This window comes from Fukomys damarensis, unplaced genomic scaffold (assembly GCF_012274545.1).
Source record: "Fukomys damarensis isolate Sample0158 unplaced genomic scaffold, DMR_v1.0_HiC HiC_scaffold_25, whole genome shotgun sequence".
Taxonomy (NCBI): Eukaryota; Metazoa; Chordata; class Mammalia; order Rodentia; family Bathyergidae; genus Fukomys; species Fukomys damarensis.
Window position 1 is genome coordinate 18,456,079 of NW_022900937.1, and position 25,926 is coordinate 18,482,004.

At 40.3% G+C, this 25,926-nt stretch overlaps 1 protein-coding gene across 8 annotated transcripts in view; it reads left to right on the forward strand.

Annotated features, from left to right (window-relative positions):
- The window catches only part of Iqch (IQ motif containing H), a 192,513-nt gene that overhangs the window by 15,046 nt on the left and 151,541 nt on the right, over nt 1-25,926 (forward strand). For all 8 annotated transcript variants that reach the window (XM_010643289.2, XM_010643293.2, XM_010643292.2 and 5 more), the window contains one exon: nt 5,093-5,198. In XM_010643289.2, coding sequence (XP_010641591.1) covers nt 5,093-5,198 — 106 coding nt within the window. The remainder of the gene's footprint in view (nt 1-5,092; nt 5,199-25,926) is intronic.

A 25,926-nucleotide genomic window follows, 5' to 3' on the forward strand; every position in this document is an offset into this window, starting at 1 on the left:
AAAAACAAACACCAAAGATCACGCCCGTAAAAAAAAAAAAAAAAAAAAAAAAAAAAAAAAAAAAGAAAGAAAGAAAGAATTCCATGTTGGCAAGTTTTTTTCTTCACACATTTTCAAGATTTTGATTCTCCTTTCTTGCATGGTGTGTGTGTTTTCAAATGTCCTTAGTAGCTTTCCCCAGGTTCTTGCAGGGTTTTCTTTGTTTTTCCATGGTTTGAATACGATATGCTCACAGTAGGTAGTTTTTTTGTATTTACCCTGCTTGGCATTCACGGAGATTCCCTAGGTCTGTGGTTTGGTGTCTGTCATTAATTTTGGAAAATTCTTAGCCATTATTCTTTGAATACTTTTTCTGCTCCCTTGTCTCTTTCTTCTTTTTCTGGTATTCTCATCATGTGTATGTTGCATGGCTTGTAATTATCCTGCAGTTCTTGAATATTCTGTTTTACTTTGCTCCTTCTTTATTCCTCTTTACATGACAGTTTTGGGGGTTTATTCTGATATTTCTTCAAGCACACTGATTCTTTTATTGCCCATGTCTCAAAGGCCTTCTTCATTTCTTATAGTATTTTTTATTTCTAGCATTTTTTTATTCTTAGACTGTAAGAATACATGCTTCTATTATCTGTCCTTGCAGTTGTCTATTTTTTCCCCTTAGACTCCTTTCCAAATTAATTGTAATTATTTTCTTGCTGTGATATTTTCAAAAGTTCTGTCATAGCCAAATCTGGTTCTGATCCTTGCTTTGTCTCTTCAGACTCTTTTCTTTTTTCCTTGTCTTTTAGCATGTCTCACAATTTTCTTTTTGTTGAAAGCTAGCAAGCTAGACCTTTATCGCGGGGTTTATGTATATCTGGCTAGGAGTTATGCTGTGTTCGCTGTGGCTACAACTCTAGATGTTTGAGGCTTCAAGCTCCTCTACTGCCTTTGTTTCTGCCTCCCTTTGTCTTTCTGTTTCCCTAAAAATTCTTTCGAATAATAAAGTCTGAACCTCGCTGTTGTTTTCATCTGCAGTCCTGTATTATACCAGGGCTCTGAGGCTGTGGTGATAAGGTGAATGCAAACGTGTGTGTGAAGGGGAAGCATTCTGCATTCCTAGATCAGGGCTCAGGCTTTTGGTGGAGTTACCTTCTTAAATTTTTCTCAGGCCATCCAGCCCCCGCCCCGCCTTCATCGTAGGCCAGAGGAAGGCCAGAGGGGTCCGCAGGAGTTGGTTACTTGCCCTCCTCCTGGTCAGACTCGGCTTTGGTAAAATACTTTACCTTGTTAACCGGCCTTCATTACAGAGAACACAACAAAGAACAGAACTCTGGGTAAATTGCAAGCTAGTTACTTCTCCTGCTAGAAGCAGGAGAAAGGATTTTTTCTCTGATCTTCACAGCGAGAACAACATGGGACATTTTGTTTCCATTTTTTCAGTTTCTCATATTTTTTTCCTCTCCCTTATTACCTTTCCCCCACCCTTCCCACTTTCCCTACATGTTTAGCCCTTTACTTCCTATTTCACATTATTAATTATCTCATTAGGATCCTGTGTACTATTATAGTTTTTCACACCAAAGAAACTATTCGGTATTTCAGTTAAAGAAATCTCTGTATGAACATTAAAAATAGGGAATCCTAAAATAAAACTAAAAAGGAAAGTAAAAGAGAAAAGGCAATGATGTAAGATTAAAATAATCCTTAATTCTGGAGATGAAAATGGTCCCTGAACATATTTAAATTGCTTCTTGCTCTTATAGTCTTATTCTTTTTTTCATTATTTAGAGAATACTTTATTAATTTCTGTAATCAAACCCACGTAGACATGACCTTCCATATTTAGTACGATGTGTTACCCCTGTACACATGGAAAAAAAATAAATAAATTAACATTTCTAGACCAATATGGTTGTCCATTTCTGTACAATGCCAAGTCAACACAGTAAATTGGGATGACTTTTTCCAAAGTTGGCAGCACCATTAAAGTTTCCCAAAATTCAATTTATATATATATATGTATATATATATATATATACATATATATATGTATTTATATTTATATAAAAAGACTAATAATAGTATGTTATGCATCGATAGCAGCAACAGCTTTTCCAGGTTCTGGAGTCATCTGAACAAAATTATAGACATTCAACATATTCCATTAAAAAAAAAACAAACAAAACAAAACAAAAAAAACACAGAAAAGAATAATATCCAGAAAACAACAAGGTTCTGTTACTGTTGTGGTACCTGGGACCATTTTTTCTATTAGCCTCTTAATCATCATCTGGAAAGATAACATTCTAGAGTAATATCATTAAATGTAGCTCTGATAAAGCACGGTCCCTACTATGTATCATAAAGCAGGTACTAGATATTTTACATTCATAGAGGTATGATACAGTACCATCCTACATCAATAATACTAGATTCAGTTTTGGTTTGAAATTTACTTTGTCTGCAAATAAGATTGCTGCCCCTGTTTTTTTCTGGGCTCCTGTCACATGAAGAATTGTTTTCTATCTTTTCACTTTCAGTCTATGGGCTTCTTTTTGCACTAGGTGTGTTTCTTGTATACAACATATTGTTGGATTTTGCTTCTTATTCCATTTTGCCAGTCTATTTCTCTTGATTGGAGAGTTGAGGCCATTGACATTGCTGGTTATAACTGATATGTACTGACTTATTATTGACATGTCATTGGCCTTTTGTTGACTCTTTTTACTTTTTTCACCTTCTCCTTTTAATTTCTTGCCTTGCCTATTTGATTTGCTCTGTTGGATCACATGGTGTTGTTGCCTTCATTGTCTTTTTCTAGATCTTGTTTAGAATTGCTTGTAGTGCTGGTTTGGTATTCATGTAGTTTCTCAGGTGTTCTTTGTCGTGGAAGTGTCTTATTTCCCCATCCATTCTGAAAGAGAGTTTTTCAGGATACATCAGTCTAGGTTGGAGGCTGTTCTCTTTTAGTACTTGAAATATCTCATTCCAGGCTCTCCTTGCCCCAAGGGTTTGTGTTGAAAAGTCTGCTGTGATTCTGATGGGCTTTCCTTTGTACGTGATTTGTTTCTTTTCTCTTGCTGCTTTTAGTATTTTGATCTTCTGTTGGGTTTCTGGGATCTTGATTATTATATGTCTAGGTGTAGATTTTTTTTGATTGTAGCTAGTTGGGGTCCTATATGTCTCAGTTATCTGAATGTCAAAGTCTTCCCCTCTGTTTGGGAAGTTTTCTGTCATTAATTCTGTGAACAGCTTTTTAAAGTCATTTGTATTTTCTCCTGCTACTTCATGTATTCCTATCAGTCTTATGTTATTCTTCTTTGCATCATCTAGGAGTTGGATCGATTTCTCATGATCTCTTACTGTTTTTAAGAGACCTCTCTTTTCATGGTCACTGACTGCAATCTTATCTTCTATATCTGAGAGCCTATCTTCACATTCTTTTATTCTGTTGCGTACACTTTCAAAAGAGTGTTTAATCTCCTGGATATCTGTTTGAATCTGTTTTATGGATTCCATTTCTTTCCTATGTTGGGCGTTTATTTTTTCCATTTCTTTCTTATGCTGGGCCTTCATGGCTTCTATCATGGTCCTGAGCTCATCTATTTTTTTGTCAGTTTCTGTTCTAGAGTCTCGAATCACAACTTCCATTTTGCTCACTATCTCTATGGTTATCTGGGAAATTATTTCTGTTTTGAATTTTTCTAGAGCCTGATTGATCTGTTTTGTTACTTCCTGTGCTTTGAGTTCAGGGTGTCCTGGTTGTGCACTATCGGCCTTTTCATCCTCATTTGCCCTACTGTTTGCCATTGGTGAACTGGAAGTCTGTCCTTGTGTCTCGCTTAAGTGTTTTCTCATTTTTATTTTTATTGTCGGACTGTCCTTGGTTTAATCTCTGGATTATCACCCAAATCTTCCTGATATAGTTGCGCCCTAGCTTCTGTGTCTCTAACGACCCACAGACATTCTCATCTTCATAACATCAGAGAAAACAGCTCATCAAATCAACCGCAATGCTTTATCCCAACTGATACAATCAGCAACACATTAAGATCAAGCACAACTTGGACACTGACCACCTGTGGTAGTCACTAGTCTATCACCCTTAAATCATTTGAATTAAATTGAAATCAAGAAGCAGTCCAGAACATGTCTGCAGTGAACAAAATTTCAGTAGAGTGTATTTACCATTTAATGGCTCAGACGGAGCAAGGATGCAAGACCCCTGATCTCAATTAGCTGATGGCTGAACCCTATGACGCTGACTGACCTCGTGCTGCAAGGCCCAGATTGAGTTCCCCAACCTTCTGAATGGTTGAACTCCACAACGTTCTATTACAGGTTTCCCACGCCCTTTCTTTAAAGATGTTCAAAGTTGGGAACTCAGAAAAATACCCTTGATGACCACTTCTGTCTCTGCACAGTGGGTCCAAAGACTGGCACAGTCAGGAGGTCTGAGAGTGTGTGTGTGGGGCTTATGGGGGTTCAGGAGCTCCTGCACTGCTACCTTCCTGGTGCTTGAGCAATGGCGGCTGGGTCGGGAGCAGGCATGGCTCTCCTTCCCGCGGTGGATCAGGGCCCAGACTCTTACAGTTTTTTTTAATGTTGCTTCCCCATGGGTCTATCTACTACTTAATAAGGAAAACCTTTAACCAACTTTGAAATTTAAATCTCTGCAATTATATAAAATAGCAGAGATTTAAATAATGTAAGTATTAAAGACTTAGCGATCACCATTTTGAATGTTTTTTAACATTGGCTATCTTGTAATTTAATCTTTTAAAACAAAATACAACATGTATTCTTCTCTACCAAGAAATGCTTTATAGTGTAATAATTCTGTCAGTTGTTGGTTACATAAACTCAGCCAGTGATAGTGCTTTTTATTCATGCTATAATGGTCTTTATCAGACATAGAAGTTCTTATGCTTAATAAAACAACTGTAGTTTTGCAATGGTAAAAAATCCTAAAAATTAGTCTAATTTATTGTAATCACCAATAGTATGTTTCCTGTAAAATGTAATATTAACTAAGAAGTATTGTTTTAAAATTATAACTTGAGAAACTTTAATGACAGCAAATTTGATTTTAAATTCTATCTTTTTACTCAAGGTTGTTTCCAGCTGTAATTGACCAGAAGTCATTTGTTTTTCCCCCGGAATCTGAAGGTAAACTCTGGAGACTCCCAAAACAGCGTGGCTTAGTTCCAAGAGTAAAGGTAGGGACTGAGTGACATGTAGTGACGTGGTGACAAAGTAGTCATATCTGGGGCCTCAGAGAAAGGGGGAACAGGATTACCTTCTACTGGGTAGGAAGTCTCTTTTGAGGCTGATAAAAATGTTCTAGAATTATATAGTGGTGGCTGTTATACAACTTTGTGAATATGCTAAACACTGCTGACTTGTACACTTTTAAACAGTAAAACTTATCGCAAATGGATTATATTTATATAAAACTGCACTAGTCAGCTTTCCCGTCTCTGGGACAAAATATCCCTCACCTGCAACTTAGAGCAGGACAGGTTTGTTTGCTCAGTGGGTTCAGTCCATGGTCAGCCATCTCCAACAGCAATGTGGAAGGACAGCTGCTGGCTGCTCACATGATGGTAGCCAGAAAGTAGAGAGAAAGATGAAGAACCAGGGTCATGAATATATCCTTTTAGGTTATGCCCACAGTGAACCACCTCTTTCAGCTAGGAACCACCCCCAAACAGCACATTTAGCTCTGATCTTATCAATGGAGTAAACTACTGATGAATACAGTTGGCCCCATGATTGAGTCACCTTCAAATATGTGAGATTTTGGGGGGATATTTTAGAACTAAACCATAAAAAAAAAAGTGAAAATTAGCCGGGTGTGGTGTTGCATGCCTGTAATTCCAGCACTCGGGAGGCTGAGGCAGGAAGATCGCTGTGAGTTTGAGACTAGCCTGGGCTACATAGTGAGTTCCAGGGCAGTCTGAACTACATAGTGAGACCCTGTCTCAAAAAAAAAAAAAACAAAAAAAAAAAAAGTGAAAATTTTGTAGAGAGTAAAGACAGCATATTTGTATTGTGTTTTACAGTAAAAAGTATCATGATACACATATATAGATATGTTTGTACAATTTCATGTTATTATTACTTCAGATATGTTCTTGGCAGTTTTGTTCCAAGAGCAAAATTAATCAAAACATAACTCCTTGAAAATTTTAAACAGAGTGCCATGGGTTCCCAAATGTCAAAAGCTTTGAAGTTTCTGATTTTTGCCTCTGTTCTGTGTTATCTTGTCTTGACTCTTGTTCCCCCGTCTTAGTCAGTCTTAGTTGAGGCTGCTTTTGCAGAATCCCGTAGATGGGGTATCACAGTTTTGCACAGCACTGGAGGCTGTGAGTCTAAAATCAAGGTGCGGGCAGATCTGGTATCTGGTAAGGGTGCTCTTATTTGAAGAAAGCCTTATTCTACTATCTGGGTGAGAGGAAGAGAGGGGGAAAAGACAAAGAAGAGAGAGATGAAGAGAGAGAGAATCTTTCACCCTTTTATAAGAACAATTATTTCACACATGAGAATTATACCCTGATAACCTAATTACCCTGTAAAGGCCTCACCTCCTAATACTATCATATTAGGAATTAAGATTTCAACATGAGCTTTAGAAGGACACATTCAGTCAACAAAACCCTTACTTCCCCAAAGTAATAATAGCTCACCTCTTCTGAAACCAGGTACCATTGCCATTGCTTTGAAAATATCAACTTGTCTAATCTTCAGAACAGTCCTAAAAGGAGCTATTATTTTTATTGGTAAAGAGACCAAAGTACTTGCAAAATGTTAAATAAGCTGTAAATGTCCAAGCCAGGATTATGAACCCAGAAATGCAGGGATCCAAAGCTGTGCTCTTAATCCATTATCATACTCTCTCTTTAAATAATAGCTGTCTCACCAGGCGTGGTGGTGCACGCCTCTAATCCCAGCACTTGGGAGGCTGAGGCAGGAGGATTGCTGTGAGTTCGAGACCAGCCTGGGCTACATAGTGAGTCCCAAGTCAGTCTCAACTACATAGTGAGACCCTGTCTCAAAAAAACCCTAAATAAATAAATAAATAAATAAAAGCTGTCTTGAGATATAATATCCATACCCTAAAATTCATCTTTTAAAGTGTTCCATTTTCATACGTTTGCAAAGTATATAGCCATCATGCGGTACTCCTTTGTATAATTGCTTGTACTACACTGTATTTTTTCTTCATCACATTTGCCATGGTTTGTAATTAGTGTGTTGTGTGATTAAAAAAGGTCTGTCATCCCATGATATTATAAGCTTAACAAGAGTAGGGTCTATGTCAGTGTATTCATTGCTGTACAAGGCAAGGGACCCACAATAAATATTTGTTAGATGAGTAAATGAAACCACCCCAGTGACCTGTAAAGGTGTGCTCATCCCCATATAAAAGATCAGCCCGTTCCTCTGGACTCCCAAGCAGCCTGCTCCTACCTGCCATTGCTCTTGTTACCTTGGGTTCAGCCACTTTTTATGGGGAGCTTACTGTGTGCCAGGAGTTGTCAGAGGCATGCAGAAATAGACAGGACGGCTGGGCTGTAGGGCCTCATGGAGCTCACAGTCTAGTGGAGCAAGTGGGAGGAGTAGCCACCTATTAGCTAAGAACTAGCGCTCTGATGCAAATAAGACAGAATCTTCTGAAAAAGAGAGCATAAACTTCTCATCTTCCTTGCTATCAATAGCAGTTTCAATTTTTTTTTTTAACCAAGATTCGCAGGAGGGTCACACTTGGTTTGCAAAACCAAGAATTGGCATACTCTGATGTGTAGGAATAGTGAAACAAAATACCCGAAATTAGGACCATTGTAGAATATATAGTTACTTTACCACCACCACCACCACCCCATTAAATTTTGGCCAGAAATTTATTTTCTCCAAAGAGTTTTGGATCCTGGCAAATGACCATAAAGCTAAGGAAACACACGTGTTCCTGAGGTGACCTGTGCTCTATTAGGTGCCGTGAGCATGGGTGAGCTCCATTTAGGAAGGGGCATGGACCATTTCCCACCCGGACTTCACTGTAGGGCCCGGATTCCTATTGTTATTTTATCCCTGATATTGGTGACATCTGCTTAAAAATGCATATCCACTGACACAAAAGATAGCTCTAATTTTCATTGTAAAGTCAATGACAAACAGTGCTGTTTTGCCAGCTGTTACATGTGCCTTCTACACCAACATAAAAGCTTGTATTATTATTAAGTAGTTGTGAAATCCAACTGGGATATTACTACCTTTAATTGCTCACTTTCAACCTTTTAAACTAGGTAAACCCCAGTCGCTTCTTTAAATTCTCTTTCCTCAAAAGTGAGTAGCTGCGTTTGGAATTCCATTTCACACCAAAAAAACTCAAATGACAAACAGTTAGGAGTTGCTCAATTGTAATTAAGAATCATAATTAAGAATTGTTTATTAAGCTTCACTTAAATTTGAAAAAGCACTCAGAAAACTGTATAATTAAAAAAGAGAACATTTACATGCATATATGCTTGTATTGTACGTTTTATTATAATAAAAAAAGAGGGGGGCCGGGGATTGAGCTCGGTGGTTCTAGTGCCTGCCTTGAAAGCACAAGGGCCCGAGTTCAATTACTGGTACCCCCCCAAAAAAGGAAATGTATGGAAGATGACAAGCTAATGTTATCATTGGTTACCTTATGGGCCTGGGTAGGTTGGTAGAGGATGAAGGGGAAACAATTAGCTTTGTCTTAGTTTACATGAACCTTTCACTGATGACTGCCCTTGAAAAACAGTAAAATTGGAATATAAAGTAAAATTGAAATATAAAATCTTATTTTGGGGATTTGTGGATACCTGTGTATAAATCTACATAGTCTCCATTCTTGCTTGTTAAAATACTCACTGTTGGACTTTTCCTCCTAGTTTATCAGTGACACATAAAGTATGACAAAGCCAACTGTTTCCCTCTCATCCTCTACGAACCTGCCCAGTCTCATAAGGCAGCCAGTGTTAACATCAGCAAACATTTTTTTGTTTGTAATAAAACATATAATAGAAGCTCGTATGCAGATACTATCTATAGGGTTTGGGTTGGTTGTGAACTTTTTGTTTTTACTAAAACATTGTATTTTGAATTGCTAAAAATAAAAAACATCTTTTATTTATAGATACTATACATGAAGCTATGTTCGTATAATTATTGTATAAAATATATGTATTTCAAAATCAAGAAACTTTGAGACAAAATGTAACTCTGGGATAAAATATAACTATGGTGTCCTATTTTCATTTTTTATTACTGAATTTCCCTAAAAAGAAGAAAATGGTCAATGTGACTGTATAGGTTCCAGGGTTGAATGTGACAAGCCTGAAGCAAGTGGAAAATACCTTTGCTATCTCCTGCTTTGTTAGCCCTGTGTAAGAATTCTTCCGCAGAGCTGAGTATGGTGACGAATGCCCATAGTCCCAGCTACACGGGGTACAGAGTCTCACTCCCTGGTCTTGATCTGGGCCAAGAGTAAGGGCCATGTCAGCTGGAGAATTGTGCATCACAGTTCAGCTTCTCTGTCTGACCAATCCCATGTCTTGTGCTCCTCACAGGTCCTCTGCCAAGCTCTGTTTCAGGGTCTGTTTCCTAGGAAACCTAAACTAAAGCGCACAGTTATGGTTACCTGTTGTGGCACTGTGGGAGTGCTGTGGAGAGACTAATGCTTCTGATGGTGACTGGTTTTCATGGTGCACAGCACGTAGTGGGACATCTGCCTGGGAGATCGCACGGGGAGGGAGCCTGAATGAATACTCCAACCTCACGCTCCTCCTCCTTTGTGATCTCCTGCTTCTCGATGACAAATGGGAGATACCAGCACAGGGCATGTTAGTTTTTAGAACTAACCCTTTCCAAAAGACACGCGTGAACAGTGTAACCATATAACTAACTTATTGTCCAAACTATGGCACTCTTAAGAAGAAAAGGGAATGAAATTAATAATGACTTCAAGACAGCAGGAGTAAACCAACTTCTCAGATGCCCAAAACATTTATTTGTTTATTAAATCATCTAGTTGACCAGCATATCGATTGTAGGGTGGTGGGGGGCAGCATTAAAGCACTAGAGTGCTAGGCAGAAAAGGAGAATATTTTGTCCTTGAGAATATTTTGAAGAAGACAGACAAATCACGGAAGATTTCACGGATCACCTGAGACAGAAAAGCAGTCTTCTCGTGATTACAGGTAGAACTGAGAAGACTTGGAGATTGCGTTGAGGGTAAAAGAGAGCAAGGGGTCAGTGATAACTCAGTGGTCTGACGTGGGGACTGGGTGCTGTGATACCATTCAGTGAGATGAGGAACCCAGGAGTAGGGTTAGGAGAATCAGGCCGATTTCATTACAGTGTTGAATCTGGGAGTCTGTGGACCTTCCAGGAGGACATGCCCAGCAGGCAGGTGGATATCCCCACCTATAGTACGGAGAGCAGAAGAGGAAGCTGAAAATGATCCCTGCATTTGCTCTCACTGACATCTAGGACCACAGAATCCCTCAGAGAGAGCACCAAAGGAAAACGATTACATGTGTTGAGGTTGAAATTTCATTTTGCTTGGATTGCAAGAGACCACAAATCTGGAGTCAAACTAATCATTAAGAGGTTTTTAGGTTAAAAACGCCATTTTAAGCTAACAATAATCTATACTGCACGTTCTCTCCTATCATAACGTTGGTGTCTCAGCGTTTTTATTCACAGTCTAAAGATTCTTCCCATTCATGTTTGGTCTTGGACATTCTCCATAGCATCCCTGTGTGAACTTTTTTCTTTTAGAACCCAGATTTGTCAAGTAGAATCTTTTCACCTCTTTTGGTTTGTAATATAATTTGGAGGCCGTAATAAAAAAAAAATAGTTGACTTTCATTGCCTGAACTGGCTGAACTCATAATTTCATATTTTCCTTAACCGAAGTATTAATCCCTGAAAGTTAAACACCTTCTCTTAAAAATCATGGTATGGCTCCTATCAGGGAACTGTTCACTACCCGAAGACCACATAAACTGCTGGTGACGCCCTCTCTGCATAGCTCTGAAAATCCCTTAATTTGTTTCATGAGATTTTTCTATGCCAGTTTGTAACAATCTCTGCACTGACAAGAACTTACTATCTTAAAGTATCAAAATGTAGTCTTTTAAAAGAAATTATAAACAAAAATTAGAGATCCCAGTGTAGCTTCAAATGTAAGCACCTGTGGTACTTCTGGGGCCCAAAGCTCAATTGCGGTCATGATAACACGAACAGATTCTGTGCAGGGCCCAGCTCCGAGCGGCGCGATTGCATCACTGCTGGATCCTGGGCGTGGTGACTGGCAAGTTTCTCCTGACATCAAGTATAAGAAAGACTGATTTAAAACATGTTACAATTTGAAAACACATTTATTTTTGAAGAGAAGAAACACAGGGAAGGTCGTAAGTGACTTTACACTTAATCTAATGATTTCAGTGTTGAAAGCCTTCTTGGAGGATTTCTTTAGTAATCACCTTCACAGGCAGTTTGTAGACGTTGGTTCAGTATATTCAGCAAATGCTGTGTCGATCTTGTGCCCTTTATTTTTCAGGCACTAGGATGTAGGGATGCCCATGACAGTCATGGTCCCTTTCCATGTGGAACCTAACCCCGCGGTCCTCCTCTGGAGCCTCAGAAAACGTAGGGGACTTATGGGCTGTCACAAAGCTCTCAGAATACTCTGGGCTGTTACTGGGCCAGGGGAGCTCAACTTTCTACAATGCACACAATGAGCTGCCTTTCTGACACTGTTGCTAGGACCCCTGCAGAAACACTGAGGGAGACAGACACACAGTCATCCATGCCCAAACCAAGTACCAGAGAAGGAACACAATTGTTTCTGTGCCATGACCATCTCATTCTAAACAATGCCCGCTGCTCAGCCTGGACACCTATCTTGTTTACCAGATAGAACTCAGCATAATTTTTTGGCAAAGGCAAAATGTGGAGCTATCCCAAAGGATGGGATATAGGCCCTGACAGCGTTCCAAAAGACAGGCTCCAAAAACCAGAACAAATGCATAGTGTTCCAAACAGCACAATGCCTGTCACGTAGCAAAGTGCGCAACTTTGGGTTTCATTATAATCTAATTCTAAAATCTCAGATTTTGAAGGGAACTCAACAGTCATTCAGCCCGGTATCAACACCAGCCCAGCCCCCTTCCGGGACCGCAGATGGATTGCAGGCACACATATGCTTCTAATAGAAGCAAGGAAACAACCACCACAAACAATAGGGAGGAGGGAGGGACAGGTAGAAAAGTTTGTGGGCCAAGAGTAGTATATGCTTGCATCTGGCAAACTGAGTCTGAAGGTGACTTCAGAATAGAAACCCTTACCGTCTAAATCAAAGAACTTACCAAGAAGCAAGATCCATTCGGTGCCTGTGGACCAGGGAAAATAAACTTTCCCATTACTATACTTCAGTTACTCCTTATGGCCCTTAAAGTGGGTGGTTTCACAAGGAAACATAAAAATATACACTGTACCGCAGTGCAATACAGTAATTGCAACGTTTGTGTGTAAGATGGGAAGAATCTCTCATTCTGTAAGTTCATCCCGAATTGTTATTTTCCAAGTTGTGTCAGAAATAAAGTTCTGAAGGTTTTTTACATTACACAGAATAATATGGCAAAGAGTAAAAGAAAGGTAAAAGGAAACTGGGTGCCTTTTGATCCCAGCTATTCAGGAAGCCAAAGCAGGAGGATCAAACTTTCAAGCCCAGCCCGGGCAACTTACTGAGCCCTTGTCTCTGAATACAAAATTAAAAGGGCTGGGCATGTAGCTCAGAGGTAGAGCACCCTTGGGTTCAATCTTCAATGAGAGAGGGTGAGGGGAAAGAGAAAGAACATCAGGACAGGTGAGTTCCTTCCCATATTTCTCAGTATGAGTTATTTCTCACTTACAGGAGGGTGGAACATTTTTCTTATGGGACGGCAAGGATAGCCAAAAACATATGAAAATGGCAGAGAATGACTACAAGGACCATTGTGGACACTGTCTGCTTGTTACAATGTGAACTCCAGGAGAACAGTGCCTTTTTGAAAAGATTTCTTTTTCTTTTCCTATGGCTTTAAAAAAAAAAAAAAAAAAAACCCTTTTTGTAGCTGGGGGTGGAGGAACACACCTGTAATCCAAATTTTTTTTTTTTCCTAGGGTTTTAAAAAAAAAAAAAAAAAAAACCCTTTTTGTAGCTGGGTGTGGAGGAACACACCTGTAATCCCAGCACTTGGGAGGCTGAAGCAGGAGGATCATTGGAAGTTTGAGGGCAGCCTGGGGTACCCAGTGAGTTCAAGATCAACCCAAACTATATTGTGAGACCTCACCTCAACAAGAATCAACCTTTTTACTATGAAAATATTCAAACATACAGTACTTCTAGTCAACACAGTGGCACTGCCTGTAGTCCTATATTCTTTATTAGCTGAGGGAGGAGAATTACTTGAGCCCAAGTGTACAAAGGCAGCCTGGGTAATATAACAAATTCCATCTTAATATATAGACCGAATGCATTTCCTCACCACCCCCTGCGATTTCCATGTTAATTCCTCAGTCTGATGTGGTGGCATTTGGAGAGGGGCCCTTCAGGAGACACCCAGGCCCTGAGGGTCCTAAGGGTGCAGCCTTTGTGAACCAGAAAGAGGCCCCAAGAGCTGCCTCAGCCATGCTGTCTGTGTGGATTCTGTGAGAAAACTGCCATCCATGAGCCCGGGAGGGAGTGAGCCTCACTGGGCCCTAAACCTGCCAAGGCTTTGATCTTGGACTCCCCAGGCTCCACAGTTTTGAGCATTGAATTCCTGTTGTCCGTAAGGCAGCCAGTCTGTGGCGTTTTGTTACAGCACCCTGAACCGACCACGACACCCTTCTCCATCCGTTGGATTTAGCAACTGTTAACCTTTACCATTTTTGCTCCATCTGCTTTTACCGAAATATTTTAAAGTAAAGACCTAGTGGCATTTTGCTTCTGAATGCTTTTAACATGCATCTTTAAAAATGAACTATTTTGCTATGTGTGGTATCCTTTAACACACCTAATAAAATCAACAATAATTCTTGAATCTAATAAATACCCAGTTCAGTCCAGATTGCCCCAATCATCCCCCAAATGACTTTTACTGCACTTTTATCTGAACCTGGATGGGTCGAGGCTTCCCCTGTTTGGATGTGATTATTTTATTTCTAAAAGCAGAGTGAGTCTCTGCAGTTCACTGCTGTAACCAGCACCCAGAAAACCAGAGCCTGCTGCAGGCTCTCACCAGGGCACCATGGTGGTTGGAACTATAGCTCTACCACTTACTGCACCTCTCCACCTCTGGCAAGTCCTTGACCACTCTGTGCGGCAGCTGCTCCTCTGTAAAATGGGCACAAAGACAGCCCCTGTCCCCTGGGGCGGTGGTAAGGAAAAATGAATGAAAGTCTGTAAATGTCGTTAGCAGTGCCCCATACACAGTGAGGGCTCCATCAGTGTAAGTCGTTCACCTTTTTATTTATTGATAAATTCCAGGCAATTTCTATGACTGAACCAACATGTGTCAGACACTACTTTAGGTATCAGTCAAATCTCCCTGCACTCGTGGAGTCTGTGTTCTAGTCAGGGTAGAGAAGGCATTAGGAAAACAACAACAAAAACAGTGTGAAAAGTAAGCATACAGCATGTAGGCTGGTGAGAGAAAAGCTGGGAGAGGAAGAAGAGTTGGAGGGGTCTCCCTGAAGCAGGAAGTGGATGGAAAAGCCAGTCTCAAGTACTGCAGGCAGCCGAGGCAGCACATTTTGGGGAATGTAGGTTAGGGGTGTGAACAGCGAAGGGAGAGAGATACAGGAAAGAAGGGAACAGAGGCCAGATCTTGTGAGCACTGTGAGGGCCTGGGTATTCTGGAGGAAGAGAGAGCTCTTGACGTGTTGGAGGACTGGTTTGAGATGGGTAAGAAAGGCAGGAGACCACTAGAAGCTTGCATTACACAGGATGAGGCAAGCGCATCTTAAGCTCGCAGCCTTTTGAGCGAGGGAATTACCATCACCCTCACTTTCCAGATGAGAAACCTAAGATGAGACAGTAGTTTAAAGCTAAGAAATGGCGGACCTGGGATTCAAACGTAAGTCTATTTTGAACTCAAATTCTGGCTTCTCCTCACCACTGTTAAAAATACAAAAATGTAAACCAAGTGCGGTGGTGCACCCCGTAAGCTCAGGACTTGGGAGGCTAAGGTGGGGGACCATGATGTCATGACCGGTCTGGACTACACAGTGAGACCCTGTCTCAAAAAATAAAACAAAAACAAAAGGCTTGAGCTCTTTGCCCGGCGGCCGTAAAACAGTAAAAGAAAGGGTAACAAAATAGGTTCCTGATTCTGTCCACCGATGGCCCTGTCTCCAGTGTTCCTCAGATATGTCGCTTTGAACCTTTGCAAAGGAACCTCTCAATGCAACGCTCCCAGGAAAAGTGACCTTTTCACTTTCAGATTTAGCGCAGTGACACTAATGTGGTGATTATGGGGCCACATTAGAATTATTTATAGTAGTATAAGACTATCACATGCAATTCTGTTTTGCTGTGATTTGTATACTGTATATCCTGAAATATCCACGTGTAGTGTATAGTACATACTGAAGTATGTATACTTTAGAGTGTATGCAAGTGATAGCTAATGGATCATGATATTAAGCATGGTACTTGGGTTATTTCTGTCTAAAATGGACATCAAAAATAGGCCATTAGCAGGTATGGAACTCATGCCTATAATGCCAGCACTGTGGTAGGCTGAGGCAGGAGAATCACAAGTTTGAACCCAGGCTGGGCAACTTAGTGATTTTCTTTTTTCTTTCTTTCTTTTTTTTTTGTACTGGGGATTGAACGCGGGCCCTTGCGCTTGCAAGGCAGGTGGTGGAACCACTGAGCCAAATCTCCAGCCTCAACTTAGTGATTTAACATCTTGTTAAACATAAAAATAAAAATAAAAAAGGAGAGGGGACTTAACTCTATACTGATTAATAACATTTGCATATGAAGATTGTGTCTGTTACATAATTTTTACTCAGAGCGTCTTTTCCAGAAACACAGGCTACTTAGTACGACTGCAGAGAGCTCCTGGGTTTTACTATATGGTGCTCCATGGCTCAAAAAAATCTTGAAGACGGTATCTCAGATCTTGAATGCCTCTGTCCCTGCTCAGCAGGACGTGCTGACTCCTGGTGGACACAGAGCCACCCTTCCATGACCATGTCACACAACAGTTGCAGCAGGGAAGGGAGGTTATGGGGCTGGCAGCTGCGCAGAATGTTCCCTTGGGCACAGCCCTGCTTTTAGCTGATGCTTACTTCACTGTGGCAGATTGTAAGAACACAAACAGTAAAACTTTTTTTTTAAAGCCTTCCCTCACGAGCGTGCTGTTTCATTTCCTTGAGTATGTTGGTTGAAGTGCTGCCGTGTGCTGGTTGCGGAAGGCACACATCTTACTCTACCGATCGTGCGGTGAGGCTGACGACAGAGGTTTGCAAACGGCTCTCCAGCAGAGCCAGGGCCGTGCCCTGTGCCTGGGCTTTGTTATGAGCACTGAGCTAACGTCTGCTGCAGGCACAGCGATCCAGTTCCGTGCAATACTTCAACACCAGGAGGACCTGCAGCCCGCTGGCCTCTCATTGTTCTCGTCCTTGTCTTCCTTGGCTACAGTACACTGTAGAAATTACGGCTTTTCTTCGCAGTGCCCATTCCCCACTCTGCATTGCAGACAGAGCTTGATTTTGCCCCGTCTGGCATCAGGCCACTATCAGAGTCCTCGTTTCCGAGCCTTTCTTGCAGGGGAGTGAGACCATGCGTCCCCGTTCTGTCCGGCGAGCACTGAGCAGCAGATGACTGTAGGTTGATGCTGGGGAATATTTTGCTTTCATGGTAAAGGCAATAGTCACAGCTGGTGTATTTCTTTGCTCCTTCGTTTCCTCTTTCTTGCTGTCTCAAAACACAAACATGATATTTGGAGCTACAGCAAACATCCTGCAGCCGTGAGGTGCCAAGATCTGACAAAAAAGACCACGCTCTGAAGACGGTTGGAGCAGAAAGAGGGAGAGGAACTAGGTCTTTCATGGCTTTTCTGAGCAGCTAAACCTATACCATACCAACAATGGTCTCCTTCTGGTGTCTACAGGAGACTCCGACAGGGATTTATGTGATTTAATGTCAGATCTCTCCCAACAGATTCAGTGGTTCAACACTGTAACTGCTCTCTTACAGCATTTTAATTTTCAGAAAGCCTCCTTAAGAGATAACTGGCTCGTACCCTTTCATCTTTCCTTCTCCTTTCTCTCTTCTACTGCCTGGAGTGAGACTGTGATGGTTGGAACCCTAGCAGCAATCTTAGACCGGGAGGAGTAAGCCCACACATTAGCAATAGCTGAGCGCTGAGCTGCAAGCTACAGAGTGGACTTTCACACCAACCCTTACCCCTTACGTCTGGGCTTCGTGTACGTGAGAGGATTACATTTTGTCTTATTTAAACAATGCTTTTCTAGTGTCCGATCATGTGCAAATTCATCCCAACCTTTCTATTGCCACATCTATACATCTTTTTGGTGTAGATAAATACTCTATATATATCTTCCTTCTTGTCATAAAGAAGAATCCTTCCTCCTATTCCCTGATATTAAGGCCAACATCTTATTAAGGCCTCAGCTTCTGGCGTTATTCCTTCTCACTCATCATTGGTTTCTCGTTCCTCAATCATTTCTTTAGGAAAGAAAGAAGTAAAATTGTTATTACTTACAGATGACATGATCCTTTATGTAGAAGATCCCAAAAATCCCACCAAAAAAGGCTGGTAACCAAATTCACCAAGGTATCAAGATACAAAACACACACAATCAATAGTATTCCTGTCCGCTAACAATGAGCGTACTGAGAAAGAAATTAGGGAAATAATACCATTCGCAATAGCATCAAGAAAAATTAAATACCTAGGAAATAACCTAGCCAAGGAAATAAAAGACCTCAACAAAGAAAACTGCAGTACTCTGAATCTGAAAGGGATATTGAAAAGAACATTAGAAAATAGAAAGGTACCCTCTTCCTGGGTAGGAATATTGTCAAAATGGCCACATTCCCAAAACTAATATAGAGATTTAATGCAGTCCCAATGGTTATGGTTTATATCTAGATGTGCCCCTCCCCACAAAGCCTCGTGTGGTCATAGGTGGGGCTTTTCAGAGGTGGCTGGATCTAGAGTGTGTGATGGTGGGATTGTCATGTTTGTGTTTGAGACGGATGCTAATGTGTGATCCAGAATGTGTGATGCTGGGGTTAAGGGTGTGTGATTACTAAATTAGTCCACCGAGCGGTTTGGCACCTGTCTTAAGCTGGGTAGTGTAGATCGAATATAAAAGGGGCAGAAAGAAGCTGCTATTGTCACTTGTAGCTTGCTTCCCTCTGCCCGCCACGAACTGTTTCTCCTCCGAGATGCCCCTCTGCCATGCCACATTGTCTTCGTTCGCTTCAGCCAAATATGAACTGAATCCTCTATGAACTGTGAGCTAAATAAACCTTTCCTCCTTTAACTTTGGGTGGCATGTATTCTGTCTCAGCAACAAGAGAAAGTAACTAAGGCATCAATCAAAATACCAGCTGGACTCCTCACAGAACTAGAGAAAACAATCCTAAAATTCATGTGGAACCAGAAGAGACCCAGAATACAAAAAGAAATCCTGAGCAACAAGAGCAAAGCAGGAGGCATCATGCTCCTAGATTTCAGGTTCTATTACAAAGCTATGGTCATAGAATCAGCATGGTACTGGCACAAAACAGACCTAAGGCTCAGTGGAACAGAACAGAGGATGTAGAAACAATCCCAGGCACATTCAGCCATCTGATATTTGACAAAGGGGCCAAAAACATACACTGGAAGAAAGATAGACTTTTAAATAAATGGTGCTGGGAAAACTGGCTATTCACATGAAGAAGATTGAATCGAGACCCATATCTCTTACCACGTACTAATCTAGAATCAAAATAGATCAAATCCCTAAGTATTAAAACAAAAACAATCTTCTGGAAGATAAAATAGGGAAAACTTGAAGACATAGGCAAGAACTTCCTGAACAGAACCTAATTGCCCAAGAAATAGTACCAAGAATCAACAGATGGGATCATATGAAATTAAAAAGCTTCTGCACAGCAAAAGAAACAACCAGCAGAGTGAAGAGACAACCTATGGAATGGGAAAAAAAATTCCAGCTATTTCTCAGAGGACTAATATCTAGAATAGATAAAGAACTCAAAAAATTAGACCCCCCCCAAAGAAAGACCCAATCAATAATGGGCATCTGAAAGGAACAGACTCACAAATGGCCAAGAAATACATAAAAAATGTTCAACATCTCTGGCTATTAGAGAAATGCAAATTAAAACAACACTGTGGTTCCATCTTACCCCAGAAAGAATGGGCATCGAGAAATCAAATAACAACAAATGCCGGTGAGGCTGTGGGGGAAAAAAGCACCCATCTACGTTGTTGGTGGGAGTGTAAACTAGGACAACCACTATAGAAATCAGTATGGAGCGTCCTCAAAAAGCTAAAAACAGAAGTTCCATTAGACCTAGCTATTCCCTTTCTGGGTATCTTCATGAAAGAGTTAAAGACATCATATTATGGTGATACGTGCCTACCCACATGTATAGCAGCACAATTCATAATAGCTAAATCTTGAAAGTGGCCTGTTTATCAACAGATGCATGGATAAAAAATGTGGTGTTTATATACAATGGAGTACTATACAGAAGAATAAATTAGAAGCATTTGTAGGCAGATGGATGCACCTTGAGACCATAGTGTTAAATGAAATAAATCAGATACACAAGCTTAAATATGACATGATTTCTCTTATATGGAAATTCCAAGTATAAAGAACAAAATAAAAGAAAATAGGAAACAGGGGGATAGGACTTTTGCAAAAGGGAAGGGGACCAAGAGATTGAGGGAGAAGAGGAGAGAGGGGAGGGGAAGAGAGGGGATTAAAAAAAAGCATTAAGATGTGTTATATACATATTTTAATCCCCACAATGAATGTGATCACCATGTACTGCCATCATGTACTAATAAAAAGAGTAAAACAATGAAGAGAATCATTAAAACATCCACTCCTGGATTTTTGTACATGTTTATGTATTTATTGGCCAATTCTTTGTATTCCTTTAAGAATGTGAGATCTAAGCTGGACGTGGTGGCGCACACCTGTCATCCCAGCACTCGGGAGGCTGAGGCAGGAGCATCGCTGTGAGTTCGAGAACAGCCTGGGCTACATAGTGAGTTCCAGGTCTGTCTCAACTACACAGTGAGACCCTGTCTCAACCCCCCCCCAAATAAATAAGAATGTGACATCTATGCGACAGGGATTTTATCTTTTTCATAGCAACTGCTGGGCTCTCAATGTCTGAATGAATGAGCAAATGTTGTTGGGAATAGAAAAGGGGAGGTAGGGTCCGAGAAGGAGTTGAGGAAAAGTGTCCCCAGAAGGCCCTTGAGAGCAGAGAAAGCATCCCTGGAAGAAGACGTGCGCAGACACGCTGACGGGGGGAGCCTGTCAGGTCCATGGAGCTGGCTGGTCGGTCAGCGTGGAAGAGGGCAGCAGTAAGGAGGCAGTGCCAGGAGAGAGCGCTGGGATCAGGGAGAGGTGAGACGAAGCCACCCGAAGGGAAACTACTGGAGAGGTAAAGGTGAGAGACGTAGTCCCATTAGTACGCAGAGGCAGGTGATCCGCAGAGGACGGATTGGAAGCAGAGAGAGCCATCCTTAGGGGTCAGTACACAGGCCTAGGCAGCAGCCCATGATGGCGTGGCCCTAGGCAGTACCTGTGGGGTCCACTAAAGTGTGTGACAGACACCTAGGGACAGTATTGGACATGGAGTCTCTTGACCCAGTGATAATGGAAATTAAAAACCAGGTCAAGGAGTACGAGGAGGCAGGAAAAGCTGCCGTAGAAAGCAGCAGAGAGTGGAGAGGACGACCTGGAGGAGGTGTGCGTGGCGCTGGTGGGGAAGACTGGGCTGGGAGTTAACAAAGCAAATGGCTCAGCTTCTGTGGGGGTTGCCGGGCAGGCCCAGGGTCCGGGTGACACCATGCTCTCCACTCTGTTTCTACAGTGTGGTGCCAGAGAATTCCTCACGGCTTGGGGGAGGCAGTGTGGTCCCCATGAAGTAATCGCTTCTGCTGGGAGTGGGCGCAGACTGCAGGTTTAGAGAAATGGCCAGACATTTCTAGGTACCATTCTTGGAGTCCAGAATAGGACACTGTTAATGTCCCTGCAACCACAAGAACACTGAAGTTACTCTTGGTGTCCTCAGCCTTGAAGGCAGATGAGATAGGTCAGGTAAACCTAGGGCTAACAAACACTTTTTAAACAGGGCTTTTAGACAGGCACTTCTTAGGTGATTAACGTGACTACGTGCAGAACTGACCAGGGACCTGACCCAAAGATTAAGGTTACGAAGGAGACAGGTACCAATGAAGAGATATGCCACGCTTCATCCTGGCGTTAGTTATTCATGAGTGTAGGCTCAAGCGAAAAGTCACTTGCTTTTTAGTAAAAGCAGTCTTTATGTCCTGCCTGCCTCAGAAGGAAACACTTACCCTGCTTTTAATAACTGACAGGTTAAGGGCCTAGGAGTTAGTTTGGCCTCTGTCCCTCCATGCCGATCCCAATGGCTTTATTTCTCTCATCTGGTTTATTCTTGGAGATGCTATGGTAAAAGCATCTTGAATTTCACGATGCACTTGGTTTTTGAGGTCAGGGAAGTTGTTGGAACAGTGAGGGGCAGGGAAGAACACCCACCATACTTTTAGTGCCCTCAGTGGAGGCCCCAGAGGTGCACCTGCCCCGTGTCCCATGGTGGTCTCTCCTTGTCTCAGGAAGTGGAATCAGGAATGCATCAATTAACTTCTTTTTTGGACTCAGACAAATCCAATGCTGCCTCCTGCCTTGTGGGTTGTGCAGCCATGAGAAGTCACTTCATTGTCCTTGTGGCAAAGTACTGGTAATGTCACATGCTCTTCTCTTGCCAGTTTAAGGGCTAAACTACATTAGCTGGCTATAACAATGTCCACCAGATTGTTGTCTATTTGGTACCCAAAGTGGGAGCTGAATAAATGTTAGTCTCTCCTCTCACCTTTGTCTTATCCGCCAGTTCATTAGAAAACAGGAAGGGCACTTCTGAGAAGAAGTGGCACAGTTTTAAAGTTTTGACCTGAAGGACTTGGCTATTTAAAAGCTGCCTGGAGCTAAGGAAGGCTGGGGGACTTATCCTTGTCGATCCTTCTAGCCCCAATAAGAGATGAGAGGGAAAGTCATGGTGCATAGAATATTAGAGCTGAAATAAAAATAAAATAATGAAAAAATTACGTTTTTAATCATACCATCATTTTAATTTCATTATTCAAAAAAGTTATTATTTAATTTTATTAATTTAATCTTTTATTAAGAAAATATATTTTTAATTGCTACAAGATAAAATTCATGAAACCTTCACCCAGTTTTCACAGTTTGCATAATTTCAACCATTGTTACACTATCTTTTTACTCCACATTTTGGGCAGTGTCAGTTCATTTCATGTTATAATATATTCTGTGAGAAGGTCTTTTGTTTGTTTGGTTGGTTTTTTGAGATAGAACTTCGCTGTATAGTTCAGGGTAGCCCTGAACTCACTATGTAGCCCCGGCTGGCCTTGACCTCATGGCAATGCTCCTGCCTCAGTCTCCCAAGTGCTGGGTTCACAAGTGTGTGCCACCACATTTGACTGAGACGGACTTTTTCTAAAAAACATAAGTATTATAACATCTAACAAGTTTAACAATTTTTTAAATATTACATAATTCCAAGTCCATGTTCGGTTTCCCCCAGTTATATTTGTTTTTGTATTTTTTTTTTTTGACTCAGGGTGCAAATGAGACTCACAAGTTGTAGTAGTATCTCATTTTATGTATGACAGTTTCCCTCATTTAAAAAATGGAATTTATTTGTTGAAGAAACCAGCTCCTTTTTCATATAAATTTTTCCTACCACCTGGATTTGATTGATTGCAATCTCATGGTGTCATTTTATGTGTTCCTCTGTCCCTTGTATTTCTTGTAAAGTGGTAGTTTGGTCCATAAACTTGATTAGTTCCAGGTTCTTTCTTCTTGGTAAGAATACTTCATAGGTTGTGCTGGGTACTTTATTTTACAATTTATTGGAAGGCATTTTCTTTTAATAATATTAAGATTTATCAGTGACTCTAGGTATTATCAGCTTGATCTTTTACAAAACCCTTCATAACCTTTCACCTAGTAGCATTAGTAAAGTTAGATGCTTACCTGAATATATTATTTCATTAGGAATTGTGAAGTAATTTTATTTCTTTCATTTCTTCAGCATTAATTAGCTTCTATGAAAAACTATTCCTTAGTGAGTCTTTGGCAAACAGTTGTTTAAGGAAAATGGGGATAAAGGCTTGATTCCTTTTTTACTTATCAGTTTCTAAATAATTTACCAATTTTTCCATTAGGTTTTTGAGGGAAGGGGAAATATTAAGAGCTCAGGGATTTTGTATATTTGGAATATTTCAATCCATTACAGTCATGATTTTTTTTTTTTTTGGCTAGTAAAAACTCCTTTAAAGTTGGTCCCTGGATAGTACTTTATAATTTACAAGATATTCAACATACAGTCTGTGTCGGTGGTATAGCGGTGAGCATAGTGCTCTTCCAAGATACTCAAAATACATTAGGTGTCTGAACCTCATAAATCACCTTTGCAACCTGCGTATCTTGCCCAGTTTTGAGAAATCTGGATCACAGGACTTGAACCAGGACTTAATGTCGATTGTTCTATTATGTGTAACAGTGGTTGGGAGAATAAGATTGAAAGGTGGTAAAATTACTTTCCTATTTGTCTTTTCTCTGGCTCTGAGATTAAATGGCAGATGCCTTTCACCAGTGGGAATATATTACACAATATCTTCTTTAGAAGACATTACTTGTGGCAAACACTGTTGAGAATAATGTTATGCTGATAATACTGTAACTTAGCAAATAGGCTCTCTCAACTTTGTTTGTGAAGCATTTCAATTTTGATTACTCTGTGTGGGAGCTGCTTCTCAGATGAGTGTCATTTTATGGTCTGCCCATGTCTGGGGAGCTGGCATTACATGCTGCCTAGTGTTTTTAATTCAGAAGTTCTTCTAAAAGAAACCTTAGCCTCTTATAGTCCAACCCCAGTTTTAATAGCATAAGCTATTTCCTTCTTATATAGCTTTGTGGGCATAGTAATAAAATAAATACCACAAAATCACTGATGAGATGAAAATTGAGCTCCCTGCTTCTGTGCAGCCATGTAGGTAAAACAGTAATTGGCTCTGATAATAACTTTTGTTCTTACAAACCGAAGTCTAAATGAGAGTCACATTTGATATATCTGCTTGTAATTACTATCAAAAGGAGAGAAGACAAAGTTTAGATTGTTCAATGACTCAAGATAGATTAAGTAAATTGCTGTCTTTTCTTGACCAATTTATGGAAAATTTTTTGAAATTATTTCTGATATTTATCATACTGTTGGTAAAAAATGATCATCTTCCAAAGCATGTTTTTCTGCTTAATGGAATGCTTAATTTTATTATTCTTTTAAAAATCCATAATTGTTTTTTTCTTGGAAAAATCCTTATTATTGGATCTAATAATATAACTGGTGCTTACAAGTATTTTTCTATACATCCCTGTAGATGGTTTATAAGACAAATATAGGTTTTAAATGTATTTGGTAGTAGTTTTCAGTAAACCCATCTGATACATTAATATTATCTAAATATATATTAATTTAATAAGTTTTAATAGGGAAATTAAATCATGCATGCTACATGTTATTATTTTGGGATACACATACTTTGGTTCAGAAGAGTAAATATTAGACTATTAATAATTTTAAGAGACCTTTCCTGTTGCTTTAGAAGCCAACAATATTAATGGTTACAACCTATCATTTTTGTCAGATTTCTATTTACATACAGATTTATTTTTAAAATATCTGTGTCCAGTGCCTCAGAAATGCAAAAATTACCAGACAACAACTGGATATTAATGCCACGCTTGACAATGATTCTGTATTTGGTCATTTCCTCCCTGCACCAGTCCCATAACCACACGAAGTTGATGAAGCATAATAAAACCAGGAATACTACTCTGGTCCATTGAGCCAATGATCCCAGAATTAAAAAGTTCTAACAAAGCTTAGACATGATAAATGAAGCTATTACAATCAACTGTATCCAGAATACACATTTTAAAAACATCCTAATTACAGAAACCACATCTAGTCAATATAATACATATTAGCAATTTCCTGATCCTTGGTAGAGTGGAAATTATTCTGAAAGTTTAATTAAGAAGGCAAAAATTATGTTCAGGTATTAATTTCAATAAAAGAGGCACTAGGCTCCCATGCAAAAACCCTGGAGTAGTGCTGTAAGTGTGGGTTAGCCACAGAAGAAAAGCCATTTGTAATTAGGCACTACATTACCTTTGTCATCACATCTACCTCAAGGAGAAAGTTACAGAATGTGCTGTGTTTGCAACCTGAGTCTCTGCATGGGTTAAATAAAGCAGACAGTTGAGGGCAGTTATTTGCAGATTTGGTTATTAAAATGCTATTTTAAAAACACAAGGAAGGTTTAGAGGAGTTAAGAAATGGCTTATATCTAGACGGCATTGCCTTCCAAAAATATTTTTGTAGCCTTTCCCTTCACTTTAACCTTAGGCCATTTATGTGTACTTATGATCAAACAAATAACTGAATCATGATCTAATCTGGCTAGTTCCTACAACCATTTTTACATTGTATCATATATCTCAGAACTAAGATACCTTCCTTTTATTCTTTCTTTCTGTGTACTG